General features: G+C 37.8%; 1 protein-coding gene across 1 annotated transcript in view; it reads right to left on the reverse strand.

The window, feature by feature from the left end:
- NBEA (neurobeachin) overlaps window positions 1-18,155 on the reverse strand; it is a 1,472,531-nt gene that overhangs the window by 373,239 nt on the left and 1,081,137 nt on the right. Inside the window, exon 39 of the mRNA XM_053708445.1 lies at window positions 2,665-2,808. Within this exon, the coding sequence (XP_053564420.1) occupies window positions 2,665-2,808 (144 nt within the window). The remainder of the gene's footprint in view (window positions 1-2,664; window positions 2,809-18,155) is intronic.

The raw sequence follows: 18,155 nt of genomic DNA on the forward strand, positions 1-18,155 counted from the left end.
ACCATTTAAAACAAAAATTCCACCTCATTACAATGATTATCCTCTTTCTTTTTAATATTATAAGGAATCAAGTCTGAAAATATTATGAAAGTGTCTAGTATTTAGTAAACTGTTAGCAGATTTTACTAGAAATATAAATCAACAGTATTGTTAGCACATGGTAAATACTATTAAAGGGCTTAGTCAGTTACCAATGTAATTGGAAGTTCTAATGATTTATTCTAATATTAATGATTTAATTCACTATACAAGACTTGCCTCTTGATGTGAAAAGTCTGGGAACCAAAGGCACTACAGCTGAAAAACAAATATTTAACAATAGAAACAATTTAAGCATAAAACATGCACCTTCCATCTCACCTAAAATAGTGATACAAATTAATTGTATCATCTCACCTCTTATATTTTCCTTTCTTTTTTTCTTTTTTCTTTATAAAATATAAAGTAAATATTAAGTAACATTTTGATCTATAGGGTAGATTTATTAAAGGGACACTAAACCCTGTTTTTTTTCTTTCGTGATTCAGATAGAGCATGACATTTTAATCAACTTTCTAATTTACTCCTATTATCAAATTTTCTTCATTCTCTTGGTATCTTTATTTGAAAATCAAGAATGTAAGTTTAGATGCTGGCCCATTTTTGGTGAACAACCTGGGTTGTTCTTGCTGATTGGTGGATACATTCATCCACAAATAAAAAAGTGCTGTCCAGAGGTCTAAACCAAAAAAAAGCTTAGAAAGAAAAATTGATAATAGGAGTAAATTAGAAAATTGCTTAAAATTGCATGCTCTATCTGAATCACAAAAGAAAGCAGTGGATGCTGCATTCTACACCCTTTGTTTCAGGCTCGCCTAAAATGGAAGTAAAGAAGCGGAGGTCGTAAGACTGCTGCTCCTTAACTTCTATGCCACCTAAAAGATACCATCGGGATGATTGACACCCCCTGCTAGCAGCCGATTGGCCGCCGGTGAGTAGGGGGCAGCATTGCACAAGCATTTCACTAGAAATGCTTGTGCAATGATAAATGCTGACAGAGTATGCTACAGCGAATCATGTCTGCTCAACCATTAATAAATCTACCCCTTAGTCTTTATCAAAGTGCATTTGCTCATGCTGATTATTTATATATGTTGCCTAAAATTTTTATTAATTAAAACACATTAATCCAGTGGTATCAGATATGTATTTTCTACTAATTCCTTACAGTGTTATAGGTGTTTCCTATTAAAGCTCCTTGGCTTATAGGACTCCCCAATAATGCTCATCGGCTAATTGTACCTACCAGCTAATGTGTATTAGCAGTAGTTACTCATTAACAAGTGATCATCAGTATGACGTACACACATGATACTACTTTAGTAGTTTCAGTTGATAAGTAAAGGGTCATGAAAGTCAAAATTAAACTTTCATGGTTGAGAAAAGAGCATAATGCAATATTAAAGGGATACTAAACCCCAATTTTTTCTTTCATGATTCAGATAGAGCATGCGATTTTAAGAAACTTTCTTATTTATTCCCATTATCATTTTTTCTTTGTTCTCTTGCTACATTTAGCCACCAATCAGCAAGCACAACCCAGGTGCTGAACCAAAAATGGGCCGGCTCTTGAAGGGACATGAAACCCAAAATTTTCCTTTCATGATTCAGATAGAGCATACCATTTTAAACAACTTTCCAATTTACATCTATTATTTAATTTGCTTCCTTTTCTTGTTATCCTTTGCTGAAAGGTTTATCTAGGCAACCTCAGGAGCAGCAGAGAACCTAGGTTCTAGCTGTTGATTGGTGGTTGCATATATGTATCGATTGTGATTGGCTCACCCATGTGTTCAGTTAGAAACCATTAGTGCATTGCTGCTCCTTCAACAAATGATAACAAGATAATTAAACAAATTAGATAATAGAAGTAAATTAGAAAGTTGTTTTACAATTGTATTCTCTATCTGAATCATGAAAGAAAAAATGTGGGTTTCATGTCCCTTTAAGCTTACATTCTTGCTTTTCAAATCGAGATCGCAAGTAAAAGAAGAAAAATTGATAATAGAAGTAAATTAGAAAGTTGCTTAAAATCACATGCTCTATCTGAATCATGAAAGAAAACATATGGGTATAGTATCCCTTTAAGGCTTTTTAATTTACTTCTGGTATCAAATATACTTCATTCTATTGGTATCCTTTGTTAAAAGCATACATAGGTAACCTCAGAAGCAGCAGTGCACTACTGGGAGCTCGCTGTTAATTGGTGGCCCTTTGCAGGGATTAAACATAGATGTATGCAAGCTATAGCTCAATAATAATATGCTGTAACACATAAGAGCATTTTCTTTGTGCATTTTTATGCCCTTTTTACTTTATATATATTTTTTTTGTTTGTTTATAAATCAACCTTAAATGCTACTCAGTCATATGAATGGCAGAGAATATGTTATAATTGTTATACTTGTGTCCACCTGCCTATATCTGTCAAAAGTGTATTCCTGTCCTGAAATGCTGTACACCTTATAGTTTTAGTGTTTGGTCACTATATTTCCTAATTATGAATTAATGCATGTTTAGTTTTGTAGTCATCCATATTGTTTGTCAAGTTTATGCAGAGGTTAAACAATTATTGAGTTAATTGTATTTGTTTTGTGAAATGTAAAAAATAAATAAATGGATTACCTGCAAGGTTGTCAATTTCCTTTTCCTGAAGCAGACTAACTGCATCATCATCTCCTTCAAGCATTAACTCGGTTTCAGCATTTTGATTAACAGTTGCCTGGCTTCGGAAAGTCTTCTTTGATTTCATGACATCTTCATCTGTGCCTGTTATACCCAAAAAAGAAACCAAAACATAAAGTGTTAGTCAGATAGACATTTAGATGTAAACAAAGGTGTTATTTACTGTTTAAAATTGATACTATAAGAAACACTTCAAATACTAAAAAAATCATGACCCATGACTAGTCTGATTTACACAAAGTATAATATTCCGGTGTCAGTGCACATATAACACAACACATTTCCACACACAAAGCTTAACTACCTAAAACACAACTGAGGACAGCTTTTTTTTATGGACAGAGCACACTAAATACATTTTATAAGTGACAGCTACACACAGCACAAACAGGGCTCTATTGCAAAGGAAGAAAAGCTGAGATTACAATACAGTGGCCAAATTGGTCTTCTGTTTTTTTAAACACCATACATTTGTATTTAAAATAAAACATCAGAAGCAATATTTTTTTATCATCTTTTATACAACCTACCAACATTCTATGCTAGTAAAGTGCATTATCTGTTAATTTGTTTCCTCACTTTCTGCAATATAAATGTGTCTTTCCTGAAGCCCAGGTTTTGTTATGTTGGACAATCCTGACTTACACTAAGTCATAGGGATAACAAAGCGGAATTTATATCTGTAAACTGAATACTGAATAGTTAGCACTACTAGGCTTATATAAAATGCACACGAGAATGCTGTATACACACCAATTCAAATTAGTTTGTAATTTAACTGCTAATTTATTAAACTTTTGTAACACATTACTTTTGTTAAGGATATAAACACAGCTCAAAAACTTTACTGCAGGAGTGAAAATATAGTAAAGTACCTCTTAATATTATAATAAAAAACAACATGACCTAGGTAAAGCCACTAAAAAGCACTTTTTATCTACATCTTCTAAAGATTACTCTCTCTTGTATATGCAGAGTAGTTATTTAAAAAACCCAGTAAGAAACAATAATACAACACACTGCTTTGAGCTGTTTGCTGCATAAATCAGGAGCCAATTTCAGGAGGTTGCGCTATTCCAACGCGTGTTAACTTCAGTTGCACTCAAGGGATCGCATTTACTTTCAACATGTAATACGAGCGATAAACCGGATGCGTGCAAACATCTGCAATAAAACCCTTTTGGCTTGCGCAAAACGGTTATCGAGCCACCAGTAATCTAGCCCAAAAGCTTTTAGAAAAAAACAAAAACACAGAAGTGCAGGATTGAGAATGAAACAGAAAAGGTCTAAGATGTAGGGGTACTTTTAATTTTGCATATTGATTGTGTATTGTTGTATTCCTGTAAAACTAGAATGTTACTTTATATAATTATATACCATTACTTTTGCATTTCTTGATAGGTAATAATTAAGTACTACTATGAACTCCTTAGATTAAATAACCCACCAGCAGTGAATACCTCATTGAAATTGATAAATAGCAAAAGCTTAGAAAACTAAGAGAGTGGCTTCTCTGAGGTATCAAACAGAAATCTATCTAAATGAACAGACTAACTAAAGGATATTTTATAAATTAAGGTTTCATTAATCAATATAATAAGTACAGGGGAAATGAGGTCTCACTAGAGCCGTCTCATTACATGGTTTGTAAATGTTGTCCTCCCACAAAAGTACTGTAAACACCCAACAAATCAAAACCTGTTGGAAAATGGAGGTTGCCATGTTGTGTCTGATTCAAGATATTAAAATTGTTACTTTATATTGTTTTACTCAACTGCATTAGTCCAGTAGACTTCAAAGATGATGTAAAAATGACTGCAGTATGCAATATCTTTTTTTATTAGACTAACATGATATATAAAAGTCAAGCTTTTGAGAGATTTTCTCTCTTCTTTGGGTCTGAAGCAATACTAATCAATATGATCGAGTTTAACACTAAGAGGGCGATTTATCAAGCTGAGGCGTATGTGCGCCCCTGTCCACCGCAGCTCGCCTTTGGCGGGCTGAATTCCCCTGGCGGAATTCAGCACTGCACATAAGCACTATTTTGCGCTCACGTGCAATCCCACCCCTGCCTGAGCACAGCCAATCATGCGCGGTCAAGAGCTGTCAATCTTCACGGTCGGACTAGACCGCAGAGATTGAATTTCTCCCCTTTAGAGGTGGCAAAAGATTAGGGAAGCAGCGGTCTGATGACTGCTGCTTGTTAAATACGGCGTGCAGGTTTTCTTGTGAGGACCTGCAGCCGTAGTGGGTTGAAAGGCTTGTGAAGTCTTTGATAAATTGACCCCTAAAAACAAGATGTTGTTAGAGAAGGGGAGGGGGTGAGTGGGTGTCGTAAATTGCATAATCTGCCTGAGAGTAAAAGGTGCAGAGTGTTTGAGAGAAAACCAAAGGCTAGAATAAACATACTCTGGGATGTTAAACATCAGAGATAAGGGTAAAAATCATATACAGCTGCCTACTCTAGGCTTGATTTAAAAAGCCCTTCTCCCCCCTTTGACTGCAGGTTCGCACACATGAACTTGCAGTCAGGATTTATCAAGCAGGGGTCATCAGACCACTGCTTCTCTGCCCTGTTCTCCACCTCTTAGGTCGAGAATTTATTGACAGCTCCTGCCGTGTGTGATTGGCTGTGCGCGGGCAGCGTTGCACTTGTGTGCAAAGGAGTGCTTGTGTGCAATGGTAAATGCGTGCTGGGTGGAGAGGGGCGAATATGTGCACCCCTGTCTGCTACGGGATGATAAATTGAAACCTTTTTATGTTTATAATAAGCTAAAAAAAAGTATGGTAAGCGTAGTGACAAAAACAAAAGCAGGACATATATAAGATTAAGATGTGTGTCAGAAAACCAGAGTATGCAAGTCCCTCCTATATGGTGTTGAAATGTGTTATTTTCATCTCAAAAGTTTTCCAATCCTTAGGGTCCTTAAAATTCAGTTTAAAAACATTAATCTTCAGTGCGACCAGGGTACAGTATTTGTTTCCCTCACGGTTTCTGATTGAGTGTCTGTGTTGGTTCATCCTGAGATGCAGCTTAAGGCCAAGCAGCAACCTTGGGTCACACACTATTTGCTGTATCATATACAGATTCCCAAACCCCAAGAGCTCTATAAAACCCCTACCACCTTACAAGAAACTAGTCTGATCTATTGCCAAGCAAAAAACGGTAGGGAAACTAATACTATAAAAAAAAAAAGCAGGAAAAAAAGAAAAAAGGTGCAAAAAATAAAGCCACCACCAGAAAAAACAGGGTGGGGTCTTGTGGACTCTCACCACCATGAAATAAATGAATTTATCAGGTAGGCATAAATGATGTTTTCTTTCATACAGTTGGTGAGCATTCACAATCCATTACTCCTGAGAAACTAATATCCAAGCAGTGAAGTCCATGAGTAATGAGGGCAGGAAAAGCATTATATATAATCCTGTTTACCAATTATTTTTTTCAATACTTATCTACAAAAAGGCTGCTTCAGAACATACAAAAGCATCCAAATGGTAACATTTAGTAAAAGTATGCAAAGACCACCAAGTAGCTGCCTTGCAAAATTGATTCACAGAGGTCTCATTCTTAAAGGCCCAAGATGTGACAAGTGATCTGGTAAAACGGGCAGTAATCCGTTTAGGAGGAGACAGACCCACCTCCAAGTAAGCCTTCTGAATCAAAAGCTTAAGCCAAGATGCCAAAGAAACAGCCATAGCTTTCTGCCCTTTTCTAGAACCAGAGAAATGAACACTTAAACTAGAAGTTTGTCTGAAACAGTACTTCAAGGCTCTAACAGCATCCAGATTATGGAGAAGCAATCTCCACTGTGCAGCCATTGATAGGGTACAAGCTATGGTTGCTAAAAAACAACAACAAACTTGCGGCTAGATTAGGAGTTTTGCGTTATGAGGGGTGCGGTGCTAACTAGCACGTTATTGTCACCGCTCACTTACCTACAGCGCTGGTATTACAGGTTTTCAGAAACCCGGCGTTATTAGGCAAGAAGTGAGTGTAGAGCAAAATTGAGCTCCATACCGCACTCCAATACCAGCGTTGCTTAAGCCAGAGGTGAGCTGGTTGTATGTGCTCGTGCACGAGTTCCCCATAGACATCAATGGGGAGAGCCGGCTGAAAATAAAGCAGTGTAAAACTCCGTAACTCAGCCACATTGATTCCTATGGGGAAACTAAATTTATGTTTACACCCTAACATAAACCCTGAGTCTAAACACCCCTAATCGTACACTTATTAACCGCTAATCTGCCGCCCCCGACATCGCCGATACCTACATTATATTTATCAACCCTAATCTGCCGCTCCGGACATCGCCGACACCTACATTATACTTATTAACCCCTAATCTGCTGCCCCCAACATCGCCGACACCTACATTATATTTATTAACCCCTAATCTCCCGTCCCCAATGTCACTGCAACCTACCTACACTTATTAACCCCTAATCTGCCGCCCCAATAGAATAAATATATTAACCCCTAAACCGCCGCACTCCCACATCACAAACACTAGTTAAATATTATTAACCCTTAATCTGCCGCCCCTAACATCGCCGCCACCTACCTAAATTTATTAACCCCTAATCTGCCGCTCCCAACGTCGCCGCCACTATACTAAATTTATTAACCCCTAAACCTAAATCTAACCCTAACACCCCCTAATTTAAATATAATTCAAATAAATCTAAATAAAACCTACTATCATTACCTAAATAATTCCTATTTAAAACTAAATACTTACCTGTAAAATAAACCCTAAGCTAGCTACAATATAACTAATAGTTACATTGTATCCAGCTTAGGGTTTATTTTTAATTTACAGGCAAGTTTGTATTTATTTTAACTAGGTAGAATAGTTACTAAATAGTTATTAACTATTCACTAACTACCTAGCTTAAATAAATACAAATTTACCTGTAAAATAAAACCTAACCTGAGTTACACTAACACCTAACATTACACAACAATTAAATACAATTATCAGATATTTAAACTAATTACACCTAATCTAATAGCCCTATCAAAAATAAAATAAAAAAAAAACCCTAGCCTAAACTAAACTACCAATAGCCCTTAAAAGGACCTTTTGCGGGGCATTGCCCCAAAGAAATCAGCTCTTTTACCTGTAAAAAAAAAATACAAACAACCACCCAAACAGTAAAACCCACCACCCACACAACCAACCCCCCAAATAAAATCCTAATTAAAAAAACCTAAGCTCCCCATTGCCCTGAAAAGGGCATCTGGATGGGCATTGCCCTTAAAAGGGCATTTAGCTCTATTGTTGCCCAAACCCTAAGCTAAAAATAAAATCCACCCAATAAACCCTTAAAAAAAACCTAACACTAACCCCCCGAAGATCCACTTACAGTTTTGAAGACCGGACATCCATCCTCAACGTAGCCGGTAGAAGTCCTCAACGAAGTGGCAAGAAGTCCTTAACGAAGCCGGGAGAAGTCTTCATCCAAGCCGGCAGAAGTGGTCCTCCAGACGGGCAGAAGTCTTCATCCAGACGGCATCTTCTATCTTTATCCATCCGGTGCGGAGCGGGTCCATCTTCAAGACATCCGGCGTGGAGCATCCTCTTCAAACAAAGTCTTCTTCCCGAATGAATGTTTCTTTAAGTGACATCATCCAAGATGTCGTCCCTTGAATTCTGATTGGCTGATAGAATTCTATCAGCCAACTGGAATTAAAGGTGAAAAAATCCTATTGGCTGATGCAATCAACCAATAGGATTGAGCTTCAATCCTATTGGCTGATCCGATCAGCCAATAGGATTGAGCTTGCATTCTATTGGCTGATTGGCTCAGTATTAGAATATTAGAAAAAGTAGTAGTAATATAATTATGAGAAAGTCATAATTTAAAATTGTTCCAGCAGCATATAAATGTAAACACGTTTTAATAAATGGTAGCTTATGCTGTATAAAAATAGATATACATACTATTCCCTTAATATACCAAATATTTTCTGTTGACCACTTAACTTCTTATAAAGTGTGCACAAATGCTGAGAGTTTGCTTTACCCTAATACCACCCATCCTGACAGACTTGCTTATCATTCGACCAGAGTGGAGTAGCTTTACAATAATTTAAAAGTTTATTTGAAATATTACAGGGAATTATTTCTTTTTACATAATTAAAAAAACTTAAATTATATGTTTTGCTGGCACTTAATTTTTGTTGCCAGTTTATATATATATATATATATATATATATATATATATATATATATATATATATATATATATATATATATATATATATATATATATATATATATATATATATAAAATCAACATGGCTTAGCCTGCAAAAAAGTTATAGGGGGAATCTTCTGTTTTGAAGGCACTTTCTACATGATGTGGATTGTTTTAACATGTTAAGCATTTTTATATTTTTATGAAATCTTCATAAAAAAGAAAGTTTGTATGAAAGATACATGTTGAATATAGCAGACCATTTTTCTAAGTCGTCCGGGAATGCAGAATGCAGTTAGTCTGCCACAGGGCTGGAGAGTGGAACAAGATTGTGTGTCTGCAGACAACAATTTAGCATGGTGGAGGTTCCTTGAAGCTGCATTTCTGCACTGGTTTGGCTTTCTACCATCCTTCAACATATATATAGAAGCAGAAAGAAACATGCAACATTTTCAGACTGTAGATGCAGTGGTTGGCCAATAAAACAGTGCAGCTGATGAAATACACATTATGCTTAATTTCCTTCGCTATCGGAAGATGTCCAGCAGTGCCATTAGCTATGCACAAAAACACAGGAACTGGGCTGCAGAAAATGACAGCAGGTGCTCTGGACTGATAAGCCAACATTTCAAATATTTGGCTGTAGCAGACTGCAGTTTGTCTGCCACAGGGCTGGAGAGTGGTACAAGATTGTGTGTCTGCAGGCAACAATTTAGCATGGTAAAGGTTCCTTGGAGCTGCATTTTTGCAAAAGGAGTTCAGGATTTGTCCAGTATTAAATGTCTCCTAAATGATGAAAAGTACAGGCAGATACTTATCCATCATGCATTATTATAAGGGAGGCATATGATTAGCCCCAAAATTATTATGCAGCATGACAATGACCCCAAACATACAGTCAAAGTCATTAAGAGCTATCTTCAGCGTAAAGAAGCACAAGGAGTTTTAGAAGTGATGGCATGGCCCCCGCAGAGCCCTGATCTCAACATTGAGTCTGTCTGGGAATCTATGAAGAGACAGAAGCAACTGAGGCTGCCTAAATCCTGTGGCTAGCTCTCCAAGATATTTGGAACAACCTACCTGCCAAGTTCCTTAAAAAAACTGTGTGCAAGTGAATCTAAAAGAGCTGATGCTGTTCTGAATGCAAAGGGTGGCCCCAGCAAATATTAAAAGATTAACAAAAAAGCAAGTGCATTTTACAAACCCCCTTATCGCAAGTCACTCTCAATTTTTCGTGCAGGTATTTGGTCTGTCCCAAATAACACCCTTATATTCTATGTTCTTGTGCCAGAAAATGGACCATGCAGGGATAGTAAGAGAGCCTTAACCTTAACTTCATTATAACTGTCATCACAAACCGACATTAAGTTACACAGACACCATACAGCCTGGGTCTTACTGTGTAAACTGACCCCTTATTAGGCAAAAGAAGCGGCATAATATCCCTCACACTGGCTGTAGACCAGTAAACTGCCCAGCTGCAACATATCTCAACTAGAAGATATGTATGAAAAATAGTGACTCTTCATGAGGATAACAGGTCCCACAAGGTCCCCGATTATCTCCTTCTCCATGTTATTTTTCTGGAGAAATAAATATAAAAGGACTTACCCTCCAGGGTCTTCTGCTGTGGATCAGTCACAGCAGCTCCAAGTGTGTCAGCCTTATCCGGCCGCTGACAGGGACCTGAAGATACAAGAAAAAACAGAGTAACCAACCCTGGTTTTCTATAAAGGGGTAGCATTAGTGTTAGAATTAAACCAAAGACCACCTCACAGCCTAGCTTCTAACTGCTATCACCCACCATTACTCTTACTAAAGAGACTGACATGGACACAGCTTGACCCCAATCCTTGCTTGCAGGGAAAAGAACCCATTAAATGATTAAAATTCTTCAGACACCATCTTCGCACATCCTCCCGTGATAGAGGCAAAGAGAATGACTGGGGATTATGGTTAAGGGAAGTGACACTTAACAGCTCTGCTGGGATGCTCTTTGTCTCCTCCTGATTGGCAGGAGTTAAATTCCAACTAATAATTGAAATGAAATTGTGGACTCTCCATGCCATAGGAAAGATATTAACATTTCTATTTTTGAAAGCATTCTTCGTTTTTTTCACACCTGCCTAAAACTTTTGCTCAGTAGTGTGTGTATATGTACATTTACCATCCTTTAACTTCAATGAAGTATGTTAGTGATTAAAAATGTTTTTATGTGATGAACAAACCTTAGGAGATATTGTAAGAAATAAAAAATATTTTGTCTAATATTCTTAGTGGGATAAGTGCACTGATGTTTCTAAGTTAATTTTCTCCCTTCCGTATGTGTATTTGGATTATGCTTCACCCCTCACCCTAGACAACAGGTGCAAACATACAAATAATGAAGAGGGCGGTTATGGCACCGGTTTTACTCACGAGACTGTCTGCGCTCGGTCCTGGGGAAGCAGTACCACCCATTGGTGGGGTATGCGAGTCCTCTAACTGCTCCCCTGTTCAAGCATACAGATATCCTCGACTTCAGTGAGACCGTGCAACCGCTTCCAGTCGGCGTCTGACGTCACAATGTAGACCCGCTGTGCAATCCAATTGGGCGGGTGAGAGGGCTTGGTCTGGAGTACGTAAACGGTATCCTCATTGGCTTAGAGCAGGCAACAAACATCAATGATACAGAGGAGATCCGATACAACTTGGTGCTTCACAAAACTTTTCTTTATTCCGTTTAAAACAGCAACTTCCAATATAAACATACAACGAACACACTCCAGCAGAGTGCACAAATACAGGATGGTGGCCACTAATGCTGCTGACGCGTTTCGGCTACCTGTGCCGTAGTCATAGCATGACCAGTGACCCTCATACCCTGCTTTAAAAAGGTGTTGCTTGTATCTCATTGGTTAAGAACACAAGCACACCTCCTGTATGAGAGGATGCTGGAGTGTGTTCGTTGTATGTTTATATTGGAAGTTGTTGTTTTAAACGGAATAAAGAAAAGTTTTGTGAAGCACCAAGTTGTATCGGATCTCCTCTGTATCATTGATGTTTGTTGCCTGATGTTTCTAATACTTTAACATTGCAAGTAGTAAATTAGGTATAAAAGAATATTTGTAATTTTGACTTTTTACTAATTAAGGTGTAAGAAAAAAACACTGAAGTTAAAGTTTATATGCATTATATCCTAATGAGCACTGCAGAAAACTAAAGAACACTGTTTCTTTAAAGTATAATGAGTAGATAGCACACACCTGTATTAGGTAATACTATAGCATATATATTTGTGACATGTACACTGTTTAAATCACTTGGCTTGAGAAAGGGCTCTGACTGAAATGCTGCCTATGTCTGTTTGTTTGGAAACAATTCACAGAAAAAACATAATTTATGTAAAAACTTACCTGATAAATTCATTTCTTTCATATTAGCAAGAGTCCATGAGCTAGTGACGTATGGGATATACATTCCTACCAGGAGGGGCAAAGTTTCCCAAACCTCAAAATGCCTATAAATACACCCCTCACCACACCCACAAATCAGTTTAACGCATAGCCAAGAAGTGGGGTGATAAGACAAAAGTGAGAAAGCATAAAAAATAAGGAACTGGAATAATTGTGCTTTATACAAAAAAATCATAACCACCACAAAAAAGGTGGGCCTCATGGACTCTTGCTAATATGAAAGAAATGAATTTATCAGGTAAGTTCTTACATAAATTATGTTTTCTTTCATGTAATTAGCAAGAGTCTATGAGCTAGTGACGTATGGGATAATGACTACCCAAGATGTGGATCTTCCACGCAAGAGTCACTAGAGAGGGAGGGATAAAATAAAGACAACCAATTCCGCTGAAAATAATCCACACCCAAAACAAAGTTTAAATCTTATAATGAAAAAAACTGAAATTATAAGCAGAAGATTCAAACTGAAACAGCTGCCTGAAGTACTTTTCTACCAAAAACTGCTTCAGAAGAAGAAAACACATCAAAATGGTAGAATTTAGTAAAAGTATGCAAAGAAGACCAAGTTGCTGCTTTGCAAATCTGATCAACCGAAGCTTCATTCCTAAACGCCCAGGAAGTAGAAACTGACCTAGTAGAATGAGCTGTAATCCTTTGAGGCGGAGCTTTACCCGACTCGACATAAGCATGATGAATCAAAGACTTTAACCAAGACGCCAAAGAAATGGCAGAAGCCTTCTGACCTTTCCTAGAACCGGAAAAGATAACAAATAGACTAGAAGTCTTTCGGAAATTTTTAGTAGCTTCAACATAATATTTCAAAGCTCTAACTACATCCAAAGAATGCAACGATTTTTCCTTAGAATTCTTAGGATTAGGACACAATGAAGGAACCACAATTTCTCTACTAATGTTGTTAGAATTCACAACCTTAGGTAAAAATTTAAAAGAAGTCCGCAACACCGCCTTATCCTGATGAAAAATCAGAAAAGGAGACTCACAAGAAAGAGCAGATAATTCAGAAACTCTTCTAGCAGAAGAGATGGCCAAAAGAAACAAAACTTTCCAAGAAAGTAATTTAATGTCCAGCGAATGCATAGGTTCAAACAGAGGAGCTTGAAGAGCCCCCAGAACCAAATTCAAACTCCAAGGAGGAGAAATTGACTTAATAACAGGTTTTATACGAACCAAAGCCTGTACAAAACAATGAATATCAGGAAGACTAGCAATCTTTCTGTGGAAAAGAACAGAAAGAGCAGAGATTTGTCCTTTCAAGGAACTTGCAGACAAACCTTTATCCAAACCATCCTGAAGAAACTGTAAAATTCTAGGAATTCTAAAAGAATGCCAAGAAAAATGATGAGAAGAACACCAAGAAATGTAAATCTTCCAGACTCGATAATATATCTTCCTAGATACAGATTTACGAGCCTGTAACATAGTATTAATTACTGAGTCAGAGAAACCTCTATGACTGAGAATCAAGCGTTCAATCTCCATACCTTCAAATTTAAGAATTTGAGATCCTGATGGAAAAAAGGACCTTGCGATAGAAGGTCTGGTCTTAATGGAAGAGTCCATGGTTGGCAAGTGGCCATCCGGACAAGATCCGCATACCAAAACCTGTGAGGCCATGCTGGAGCCACCAGAAGAACAAACGAGCACTCCTTTAGAATCTTGGAAATCACTCTTGGAAGGAGAACTAGAGGTGGAAAGATATAGGCAGGATGATACTTCCAAGGAAGTGACAATGCATCCACTGCCTCCGCCTGAGGATCCCTGGATCTGGACAGATACCTGGGAAGTTTCTTGTTTAGATGGGAATCCATCAGATCTATTTCTGGAAGTCCCCACATTTGAACAATGTGAAGAAATACCTCTGGGTGAAGAGACCATTCGCCCAGATGTAACGTTTGGCGACTGAGATAATCCGCTTCCCAATTGTCTATACCTGGGATATGAACCGCAGAAATTAGACAGGAGTTGGATTCAGCCCATACCAGTATTCAAGATACTTCTTTCATAGCCAGAGGACTGTGAGTCCCTCCTTGATGATTGACATATGCCACGGTTGTGACATTGTCCGTCTGAAAACAAATGAATGACTCTCTCTTTAGAAGAGGCCATGACTGAAGAGCTCTGAAAATTGCACGGAGTTCCAAAATGTTGATTGGTAATCTCACCTCCTGAGATTCCCAAACCCCTTGTGCTGTCAGAGACCCCCAAACAGCTCCCCAACCTGTCAGACTTGCATCTGTTGAAATCACAGTCCAGATCGGAAGAACAAAAGAAGCCCCCTGAACTAAACAATGGTGGTCTGTCCACCACGTGAGAGAGTGTCGTACGATCGGTTTTAAAGATATTAATTGAGATATCTTTGTATAATCCCTGCACCACTGGTTCAGCATACAAAGCTGAAGAGGTCGCATGTGAAAACAAGCAAAGGGGATCGCGTCCGATGCAGCAGTCATAAGACCTAGAATTTCCATGCATAAGGCTACCGAAGGGAATGATTGAGACTGAAGGTTTCGACAAGCTGAAACCAATTTTAGACGTCTCTTGTCTGTCAGAGACAGAGTCATGGACACTGAATCTATCTGGAAACCTAAAAAGGTTACCCTTGTCTGAGGAATCAATGAACTTTTTGGTAAATTGATCCTCCAACCATGTTTTTGAAGAAACAATACAAGTCGATTCGTATGAGATTCTGCTAAATGTGAAGACTGAGCAAGTACCAAGATATCGTCCAAATAAGGAAATACCTCAATACCCTGTTCTCTGATTACAGACAGAAGGGCACCGAGAACCTTTGTAAAAATCCTTGGAGCTGTTGCTAGGCCAAACGGCAGAGCCACAAACTGGTAATGCTTGTCTAGGAAAGAGAATCTCAGAAACTGATTGTGATCTGGATGAATCGGAATATGCAGATATGCATCCTGTAAATCTATTGTGGACATATAATGCCCTTGCTGAACAAAAGGCAGAATAGTCCTTATAGTTACCATTTTGAATGTTGGTATCCTTACATAATGATTCAAAATTTTTAAATCCAGAACTGGTCTGAAGGAATTCTCCTTCTTTGGTACAATAAAGAGATTTGAGTAAAACCCCAACCCTGTTCCAGAACTGGAACTGGCACAATTACTCCAGCTAACTCTAGATCTGAAACACATTTCAGAAATGCTTGAGCCTTCACTGGATTTACTGGGACACGGGAAAGAAAAAATCTTCTTGCAGAAGCCTTATCTTGAAGCCTATTCTGTACCCTTGTGAAACAATGTTCTGAATCCAAAGATTGTGAATCGAATTGATCCAAATTTCTTTGAAAAATCGTAATCTGCCCCCTACCAGCTGGGCTGGAATGAGGGCTGCACCTTCATGTTGACTTGGGAGCTGACTTTGGCTTTCTAAAAGGTTTGGATTTATTCCAGACTGGATATGGTTTCCAAACTGATACCGCTCTTGAAGGGGAAGGATCAGGCTTTTGTTCCTTATTGTGACGAAAAGAACGAAAAAGATTAGACGACCTAAATTTACCTTTAGATTTTTTATCCTGTGGTAAAAATGTTCCTTTCCCCCCAGTAACAGTTGAAATAATGGAATCCAACTGTGAACCAAATAATTTATTACCCTGGAAAGAAAGGGAAAGCAAAGTTGACTTGGAAGACATATCAGCATTCCAAGTTTTAAGCCATAAAGCTCTTCTAGCTAAAATAACTAGAGACATATACCTGACATCAACCCTAATGATATCAAAGTTGGCATCACAAATAAAATTATTAGCATGTTGAAGAAGATTAACAATGCTATGAGAATCATGATCTGTCACTTGCTGCGCTAAAGCTTCCAACCAAAAAGTTGAAGCTGCAGCAACATCCGCTAAAGATATAGCAGGTCTAAGAAGGTTACCTGAACATAAGTAAGCTTTTCTTAGAAAGGATTCAATTTTTCTATCTAAAGGATCCTTAAAGGAAGTACTATCTGCCGTAGGAATAGTAGTACGTTTAGCAAGAGTAGAGATAGCCCCGTCAATTTTAGGGATTTTGTCCCAAAACTCTAATCTGTCAGATGGCACAGGATATAATTGCTTAAAACGTTTAGAAGGAGTAAATGAATTACCCAAATTATTCCATTCCCTGGAAATTACTTCAGAAATAGCATCAGGGACAGGAAAAACTTCTGGAATAACTACAGGAGATTTAAAAACCTTATTTAAACTTTAGATTTAGTATCAAGAGGACCAGAATCCTCTATTTCTAATGCAATTAAGACTTCTTTAAGTAAAGAACGAATAAATTCCATTTTGAATAAATATGAAGATTTATCAGCATCAATCTCTGAAACAGAATCCTCTGAACCAGAGGAATCATTATCAGAATCAGACTGATGATGTTCATTTAAAAATTCATCTGAAAAATGAGAAGTTTTAAAAGACCTTTTACGTTTACTAGAAGGAGGAATAACAGACATAGCCTTCTTAATGGATTTAGAAACAAAATCTCTTATGTTAACAGGAACAGGAGTATTAGATGTTGATGGAACAGCAAAAGGTAATGTAACATTACTAAAGGAAATATTATCTGCATTAACAAGTTTGTCATGACATTCATTACAAACAACAGCTGGAGGAACAGATACCATAAGTTTACAGCAAATACACTTGGCTTTGGTAGATCCAGCATCAAGCAGCGATTTTCCAGAAGTATCTTCTGATTCAGGCTCAATCTGAGACATCTTGCAATATGTAAAAGAAAAAACAACATATAAAGCAAAATTGATCAAATTCCTTAAATGACAGTTTCAGGAATTGGAAAAAATGCCAGTGAACAAGCTTCTAGCAACCAGAAGCAATAAACAATGAGACTTAAATAATGTGGAGACAACAATGACGCCCATATTTTTTGGCGCCAAAAAAGATGCCCACATTATTTGGCGCCTAAATGCTTTTAGCGCCAAAAATGACGCCACATCCGGTAACGCCAACATTTTTGGCGCAAAAACGTCAAAAATGACGCAACTTCCGGCGACAAGTATGACGCCGGAAATAATAAAGAAAATTTTTTTGCGCCAAAAAAGTCTGCGCCAAGAATGACGCAATAAAATGAAGCATTTTCAGCCCCCGCGAGCCTAACAGCCCACAGGGAAAAAAGTCAAATTTTTAAGGTAAGAAAAAATTGATTATTCAAATGCATTATCCCAAATAATGAAACTGACTGTCTGAAACAAGGAATATTGAACATCCTGAATCAAGGCAAATAAATGTTTAAACACAAATATTTAGAACTTTATATAAAAGTGCCCAACCATAGCTTAGAGTGTCACAAAAATAAGACTTACTTACCCCAGGACACTCATCTACATGTAGTAGAAAGCCAAACCAGTACTGAAACGAGAATCAGTAGAGGTAATGGTATATATAAGAGTATATAGTCGATCTGAAAAGGGAGGTAAGAGATGAATCTCTACGACCGATAACAGAGAACCTATGAAATAGACCCCGTAGAAGGAGATCATTGAATTCAAATAGGCAATACTCTCTTCACATCCCTCTGACATTCACTGCACGCTGAGAGGAAAACCGGGCTCCAACCTGCTGCGGAGCGCATATCAACGTAGAATCTAGCACAAACTTACTTCACCACCTCCACAGGAGGCAAAGTTTGTAAAAACTGATTTGTTGGTGTGGTGAGGGGTGTATTTATAGGCATTTTGAGGTTTGGGAAACTTTGCCCCTCCTGGTAGGAATGTATATCCCATACGTCACTAGC

The sequence above is a fragment of the Bombina bombina genome, chromosome 3, assembly GCF_027579735.1.
Source record: "Bombina bombina isolate aBomBom1 chromosome 3, aBomBom1.pri, whole genome shotgun sequence".
NCBI lineage: Eukaryota > Metazoa > Chordata > Amphibia > Anura > Bombinatoridae > Bombina > Bombina bombina.